General features: G+C 49.3%; 1 protein-coding gene across 3 annotated transcripts; it reads right to left on the bottom strand.

Annotated features, from left to right (window-relative positions):
- Positions 1–1,546: 1,546 nt before the first annotated feature.
- On the bottom strand, positions 1,547–7,863 carry LOC115657493 (BTB/POZ domain-containing protein KCTD12-like). 3 transcript variants are annotated; one of them, XM_030575423.1, is made up of 2 exons: positions 7,767–7,863; positions 1,547–3,558 (listed from the first exon to the last, which is right to left on the bottom strand). In XM_030575423.1, the coding sequence occupies exon 2, from the start codon at positions 3,532–3,534 to the stop codon at positions 2,656–2,658; it is 879 nt and encodes a 292-aa protein (XP_030431283.1). In that variant the 5' UTR covers positions 3,535–3,558; positions 7,767–7,863; the 3' UTR covers positions 1,547–2,655. The 3 variants fall into 3 exon arrangements, with proteins under 3 accessions (XP_030431283.1, XP_030431281.1, XP_030431282.1); XM_030575421.1 differs by lacking the exon at positions 7,767–7,863 and adding an exon at positions 7,646–7,760; XM_030575422.1 differs by lacking the exon at positions 7,767–7,863 and adding an exon at positions 7,180–7,617.
- Between the last annotated feature and the right edge of the window lie 247 nt (positions 7,864–8,110).

Genomic DNA, 8,110 nt, shown 5'->3' with positions numbered 1-8,110 from the left:
GTGGTGCAGTTTTTCCATTGGAAAATGCTACTTTGTTGAAATCAAAATATTTCATGGGAACTTGTCAATTTTGAAGAAATTTTTGACATAAAAGTTGCAAAATGATTCCAAATGAAGTCTTTTATTTTGTTTTGACATTCTCACTTGGTCTCGTATGTTGTAATATTAATTTTAATATGACACATATTCAATATTTCATTATAGAATAATGTTTCACCATTGTTGAAATGTTTCATTTCAATGCTTCCAGACTGAAATATTTTGGAATATTCTTTCCATGAAAAAATTGGAGATTTTGACTTTTCATACCAGTGGGGGACAAAAACAAACACCAAACATGTTGGTATTTCCCACGAGATGGAAATTCCATTTTCTGATCAGCTCCTATCACCAGTGCTCTAGAAGAATGTTAAAATATTACAAAAGCAACCAAGCATGGACATATCTCTATTCATTTTGATCTTGTGCCCCCACTCCTGCACATGGCCCCATACCTCCCTTCCCCACACTGCACACAAATCCTTTTGATTCTGGGATTTTTTTCTGAACAAACAGAGCTTAAAAGTAGATGACTGTTCCCCTAAGCACAATTCTGGAATCATGAAGCGCTCACCATTTTAAAAACAATTCTCATAGCTCCCCTTCTTCAATGAGTTTTCAGGATGGAGAAGATTTTGTTGTTATTTTTGCCCCAAATCCCTACTCTTTTTCTTCTTTCTAGAACATTTCTCAGTCCTCTCCCACCCCGACTCTTAAGAAAGAACTAGTAGTCCCCCAACATCTGTATCCACACCAGTCTCCATGTAGTGTGATTATCTGACCCATACACCACACACATTCAACTAGCAGCAGCTGCCCTGAATAGCAGGGTGGACTGCAGGTCTGGTGTCTTGGCAGAGCTGTGTGGGAGCCCAGGACTGGACTAGCAAGGAGCAGGGGCTGTGGATCAGGATTGAGGGGCAATGGTAGAGCTGCCTGGGGAAAGCCAGCTCTGGAATAGCAGGGGCTGAACCTCAGGACTGAGGTGCTCTGGCAGAGCCGTGTGAGGACTGCAATCACAGGGGGTGCTTCAGGCATTAAGCACATTAGCAGAAGCTTGCACAGTGCCTGCCTGCACAATGAAGTTGGATCCACAGCCTGTTTGCTGGCAGTCAATGGGAGAATTTCCATTGACTGAATGCCTCAGTCCAGAGCCATTGGTATCTCTCTCATGAGCAGTAACACTCTTTCCTGGTAATAGTTTAACAAGTGCAGTTGCAGAAAAGGGGAGGTTCAAAGAGGAGGCAAATTGGGCTGAAGCAAAACACAAGGGAAGCGGCTGGGTAGGAAGGGAACTCTCTAATTGCGGAGATCTTCAATATCTGCATTCAAAGGAGAAGAAAAAATGCCCCAGAAAACAGACCTTCATCAAATGCCTTTTGCTGATTCTTTTACTCTAAGATCCCTGCACTCTAGACAAGAATCATTCCCAGCTCCTTGAGCTTTCAGTCAAAAAGGGGCACCAGCTTTTCTGCCTTTCACCTCAGCCCAGTAACACAAAAGCAGGTCTTTTTTGTTCCTTTATTACATGTGGTCCAGGCATGGTAAAACAGCAGCCAGCCACCCTCAGGCCCGAGAACAGAGAGCGGAGAGCCACAATTAGAAAGAGACCTAGCGAGAGGTTGCCAATGAAGTGGCAAAGATTTTTTCCCTCTCCTTTTTAGTTAAGATTCTCTTTAATCTATAAATATATAGTCATAGCTGTGGGCAAACCAGAATGTCATTCGCTGTAGCAATCAAAGCCGGTCTTCCTGGAGTCTGATTACCTTCTTCCTACTCTAAGTGACTGAATGATGAAGGTAAATTTGACGCTGACATCAAACAGTTCTAAAGGTCTATTATACACCCCGCTGTGTGAAAATACCAGATAGGCCTTCCCTTCCATCCCGTCCTATCCCAGGTATATACACAGGGGTATATGTCTCTCTCCCATATCGAAGAATCAAGAAGCATCTCAGTTAGGAGAGCGAAAATGTTTTGAATTGAGAGCTGCAGACACAAGTGGCACGTCTCTATCTCTCTAACCTTTCCAAGCACTGGCAGTCTAAATGCTAAGCTGCTTACATAGGCTATTGGCAATATATCTACAGTATCGGGATCTCTTTCCCCTTTGCTCCCTCCACCAGCCATAACATGGAACCGAGATTCCCCTTGCACGAGTTACCCAGCAAATCTGGTACAGCATACACAGTGCATTCCCTGGATATACACATTGTGAGGCTGGGAATTGGCTCCGATTACAACCTGGCTGGAGCTCTGCTCAGCGTCTCTTCACTCATTAAGGCTGGTGAGATTATCCAGCAGCAAAAATCCCCGAGCAGTTCTCCCCAACACAAAGATATTTGTTTCCCCCCTCTTCCCTTGTACAAAAACTGCCAAGTCCAGGATCTGGGGAGGGTTGGGAGCTACTGTTGGAAGTTGGAGAAAAGAGGGTTGGTGTTATTCAATAACCAGTACAAGAGGGAGCCAGAGAGGGTTCGACTTGGAAAAACAAATGTAAAGGAAGGAGGAAAAATACCAAGGTTCAAGGGTGTGATGTCTAAGTTCTACAGAAAACAGCCAGCACAGCAGGTGGGGAGGGAGAGTTGGTATTTGGTGTTTGGTTTTTGGTAACTGTCACTCACGATAGAAAACATATTCGGTGTAAGAGGTCCAGATCTTGTCGTCTGTCTGGTCATGGGCAAAGGCGCAGGTGCCCGTGGAGTTGCATGCCACCATGTGGAAGCCGGCGTCAGCCAGTTTGTCAAAGGCTTGCTCCAGGAAGGTGAATTTGAGGTAGTACCTGGAAGTGTACCTCTCCGGAGGTCGGTCAGGGTCCCTGCTCTCGTTCAAGGTGTCCCCAAAGACTTCTTTGGCCAGCGAGGTCTTGCCACACACCATGATCCGCGCCACTCTGCGGAACTTGGCATCCGTCTGGCTGTCCCTGCCCAGCGTGTAGGTGCCCCGGTAGCCAATGGTGATGAAACCTGACCTTCGGATGTCTGGGCCAGCACCAACCCCGCTGGAGGCAAAGGAGCCCACGGGGGCATTAGTCAGGGCGGCGCTGGCAGAGGCAAGATTGCGGGCCGTGTCCGCATTGGGAGACAGCTCCTCTGGGTCACTTTGGCATGGGTCATCCCCGATGGAGTTCTGCTTGCTGAGCTTTGGAGACAGCATCTTGACCAGCTCTGGTAGCTTGAAGTACTCAGCTTCCCGCTGCAGGCGGTTCCTCTCTGGGAAGTGGTCGGGTAGCACCAGCTGCTGGTCCCTCATGTAATCCAGGATGTAGCGGAAGAGGAAACCATCTCGGTCCACGAAGAAGCGGCCCTTGCTGTCCCGGGCCAAGGAGCGGATGTTCTTCTGAGTGAACATTTCCCAGAGCAGTGAGCCGGGCACACTGACCAAGGTGGGGTGGCGTGTGATGTAGACCTGCCCACCCACATTGAGCTCAATGATCTCTGGGAAAAGGAAGTCATCGCTGGATTTGGCACAGCTTGCATTGTCCGCCAAGGCCATGATGAGCCACCTCCTCCTTCCCACCTGCAAATGCAAGCAACAGCCCACAGTGATGTTAAACTCACCAGGCAACGCAACACAGTTCTCTTATCAACACCAAGGCTTGCAGTCCTCACCCAGCTGAGCTACTTCCATGGGGTAGCTCAGGTGATTAAGCACTGCAGGATCAGGAACATGTTTAAGGTCCTAGCTGCCTGAGACTCCACCTCTCTTCCCTTTGCCTCTGGGACCCTGAGGTCAGCTGGGCAATTTACTACAGTCCCTGGATCACAGCATCTGGGCCACGATAGGTGGGATACCTTAGCTTCCCTTCCATGGTCTGACAGATTAGGGGGTCCAACCTGTTGACCTTCAGGACATATTCTAAGTCCATCTAGTTCTTCCAGCTGTTACCCAAAGGGGTTATTGCGGCTTACTCCATGGTCGGGGAGTTTAGCAGTTTTGCTGACATTAGTCAATTCAATTCTGTATTATTTGAACAACAGGAACAATAGGAGTTGCCACATGCCGCATCTGATCTATGGCCCATCTGGCCCAGCACCAGGCAGTGGAAAATGCCAGCTACTTCAGAGGAAGCCGTGAAACACCCATAAGGGTGCAATAATATACCCATGGGGTAGGGTTCCCCACAGCGCCAGGCAGTGAGTGGTTGGTTTGTGCCCTAACGCAGGAGGGCTGGTGGTGTTCCTTATAGGTATTTATCCCAGGCAGTGTAACTGCTGCCAATGTGCCTTGGGTTAGTAGAAATAGCCAGTCCTTTTGGACTCCTCATTCTGCTCTGGGCCCAAAGAGGATGTGATGGAGACATCATGACCAAATTCAGACTGAGTGGAAAGTGGCACAACTCCATTGAAGTTCCTGGAGCACCGACTCCCCCCAGCTTGGAATTTAGCCTTAGGAATCTAAACTCGTTCTAATGCCCAGAACATGCTAAAGCTGCAAAGGTTTAAGTGGATTTCCATATCAAACTGGATGATTTTTTTTTTAAAGATCCTGGCACCAAAACCCAGCATCCAAATACCCTGGAACGTTGGGGGAGGGGTTTGAAATCTAAGTCTAGATCAAAATTTGCCAACAGACCTTAGAGATCTGATGATCAGTTCTGGCTGAACTATACTCATTACATGAGCTTGTGGAGAGCACAACCTTTGTGCCTCTCTATATTCTGGGACTGGCCTTAGACTCTGCCCAGGCCCTGAGGTAAATTAAGAGCAGCCTCAGGGATGCTCTAACCAATAGCAGCCTATTTATAAGTCTGAAAGAGCCATTGTGGTAGTCAAGAGTAGACATAGCTCAGCAGCACTCTAGCAGTGCCCTGCCCTCACCCCCACCTCCAACTACAGGGGCTGCGAGGGGGTGTGACAGACAGATGTCACTCTGGTCTTATGGCACCCATGGAATTACCCTGTGTTGGGTATATTTCCCAGTGGCTACTTCTGCTGTCCAAATGGCTCCAAGAGTTCTGCAAAAGACAGTTGGATCCCCCCTCTCTGAAATGGGCCAAAGAAAATCCCTCGCTCTGTGGGCCCCCTCACTTTGGGAATCCAAATCAAGCTCTGAGATTGGCAGCGTGCTCCAGTCTCTAATTGTTTTCTAACACAATTCTGCCAAAACATTGTTTAAAGTTCCTTTGGCTCCTCCATAGTGCAGAGCCCAGTGCCACAGCCCTTAGCCTGCTCTCTGACGGGTAAGGGGACCTCTGCAATAACACCTACCTCCGGTGAGAAAGGTGACCAGGTAAAAATAACCAGCCCCCTTTTACTTTCCAGATCTGCACCCCTCATGACTTTGAGTGATAGCTGCTGACTTTACTAACACCCACCAAGTTACTCCTCTTAGCCTCGCACAGTCGATGGAGCTATGGGAGAGTAAGCAGGAGTCTGCCTCACATTTCATTCAGCAACAAAAACAAACCCTGCCAGCAGAGTGCCAGTTACAGACTCTTTATTACAGGCGATGGCAGCAACGGCAGAAGGAGCACAGCTGTATTCCTACTGCACAGCTGGAGCTTGCAGCGATGGCATGTCAAAATAATATACTTTTGATTTGTAAAGTGAGCACATTTGCTATGGAAGTTACAGAGACTTTAGGGGCCGAATCCTGCTCTCAGCCCAATGTAAATGCTGTACACTTGTGAGGCAATGGAGCTCCTCTGCATTAACGCGGCTGTGAGAGAAAGCAGAGTTTGGCCCTTTTTACAGTCACTTTGCTGATTGCAACCACACTGTAACAGTTTGATCCCAAGCTCCCTGATGTCAATGGAGCTGCACTGATTTACACTAGCTGAGGGTTTGGCCCCCACTGACTTCAACCGGTTTTGGAGCAAGCCTTAAGAGGATGCTTTTCAATTAGAAGTGGTCAGACAAGTACAAAATCCAGAGCATCCCAGCCCCACTCCAGGATCGAGATGTTTGGAAAACAGGGGGAGGGGTTAAAAAAAAAAAAAAGCTCCTTTAACCACAAGTGAGAATTCCTTTTAACAGCTAATCAGAAACTTGACCCGCAGGCTCTGGCCAGGTCAGTCCAGTCCCTCTTTTTGCCAGGGAGAGAGGAGAGCATTAGTTAATGCCTTTACCAGTTTGTGCAATACATACATCTCCAGAGAGGAACGCATGCACCGCTGGAATCTATGGAATCTTTCCCTTCCCCCACGCGAACACTTCAGAACACTCTTGCCCTGGGCCCTATCCGGCTCCCACTGAACTTAACAGCAAACTCTTCTCCTGAGCAGGATCAGGCCCGCTGCTCTGTTGCCAGCCAGCTGCAATACATAAATAAAGAGTAATAACCACCCGCTTCAACGACTGGAGCTAAGATCTCTGCTCCAGTGAGGCTGGCTGCGACTCCAGCCCAGTCCAGCCGATCCTGCCCTGAGCCCCACGCTCGCCTGCCACAATGGCAGCAGGGGGAGGTGGCGCCCGGAGAAGTTGGAACAACGCTACTTCTGACAACCAGGCTCTGTTCAGTGGCGGAACTGTTCCCTTTACACTAATGGAAAGTAACTTCAGTGCTGTGGAGCGTCAAAGATCCTGATTAGGGAGGACATGCGGTCCCAACTCGGGGTCTTTTTATAAAGCGGCTGCCTGCCAGGGCGTTCAATTATTTAATAAGTATTTTTAAGGCGATCAGGCGGCTTACAAATGACCAGTTAGGATAACTGGGGAGCGGTTCTCTGCTAAAGCAACACTCTCCCTCTGTTTGTAGGTTAGATAGCTATATAGATAGATAACGTGCTTTCTTGTGCCAGGACTTGCCAGGGCTGAACTCCGGCACCTCTGGGGTTGGCAGTTCAGAGCCCATGCACCTCTGGGTTTGGCAGTTCATAACCCTGGCACCTCTGGGGTTGGCAGTTCAGAGCCCCGGGAGCCCTGGGGCTTGGCAGTTCAGAGCCCTAGCACCTCTTGGCTTGGCAGTTCAGAGCCCCGGGAGCCCTGGGCTTGGCAGTTCAGAGCCCCGGGAGCCCTGAGGCTTGGCAGTTCAGAGCCCTGGCACCTCTTGGCTTGCTGCGTCAGTTATGAAAGTAAAAAAATTGCTCGAGTCCTGGCACCTAATTGCTTGAGCCTGGCACCTCTTTCATTACAAATTAAGCTCGGGCTAGCGCGACACTCATGCATTACAAATGACAATATAGAACTTGATCCCCACCTTTCCAGCTGCTCCCTTTCAAAGCGATAGTGGCCACAGACCCAGCCAAGGCTGGCAAGGGAGGCAAAGGGCAGAAGCAATGAGAATGTCTTCGGGCTCTTTAGTATTTCTCCTGTTACGTGGCCTTCATTCCTCCGGGGACAGACAATCCCTCCTCGCCAGCGGGTCCCTCAAGGAGCCTAGCACGGCAGCCTTGATCTGCCCTCCAAAAAACGACCATCCATTCCCAGGCAAGAGAGGCAAGAGGAAAGCCACCCACGCGCACACAAAACTGGCGTGCCGGGGAAAGGGCAACCTGCCGCCTTCAAATCGCCAGCCCCTGGGGGTGCTGTACATCAACATCCACTGGCAAGCTGTCCTGGAAATGAAACCAGCGAGCGCCTTCCTCTCTGACTGCAGCAGCTACTTAGCATTAGGGAAGCAATACACTCAAAAGGGAAGGCAAAGAGATTAGGAGATCAGTTACCTTTTAATCTTTCACTGTAGCCAGTGCAGTATGCCCTTCTAGCGCTTCTGTATTGTGGCTGCCCTCCCCTGCTCCAAGCCTCTCTTCCTCCCTGTCCTGCTCTCTCTCGCACACTGCTTACCTTTTTATTGCTGGGAAGCAGAGCGAACCCTCCTCCTCCCCTTTTACGACACACTCGCTTCACTCACTGCCAGCATATTACAAGAGCTGCATCCTGTACAGCTAGAGAGAGGGGGAGGAAGGGCAGCACGTGCAGTGTTATTCGCTCTCTTTGCTACTTTTACTTCCCGCAGGAATTGGGATGGACAAACTCTTGGTGCTTGGACGGTGCAGGGCCACTGGATTCCAGCAGACCCTTTAGGATGTGCAGGATTTTCTATTACCAAGCAGTTTCGTGTAGCAGGACAATAGGACATCCAAGCTTCAGTGGTTACACTCTAGCCCTCATCAGGCAACCCAGGGGAA

This window comes from Gopherus evgoodei, chromosome 9, assembly GCF_007399415.2.
Source record: "Gopherus evgoodei ecotype Sinaloan lineage chromosome 9, rGopEvg1_v1.p, whole genome shotgun sequence".
NCBI lineage: Eukaryota > Metazoa > Chordata > Testudines > Testudinidae > Gopherus > Gopherus evgoodei.
Note: the sequence above shows the minus strand (reverse complement) of the source record. Positions and strands in the feature narration are given on the sequence as shown.

What these genes read in the sequence shown, in the direction of transcription:
- LOC115657493 (XM_030575423.1), bottom strand. Translation starts at nt 3,534, where the DNA reads ATGGCCTTGGCGGACAATGCAAGCTGTGCCAAATCCAGCGATGACTTC.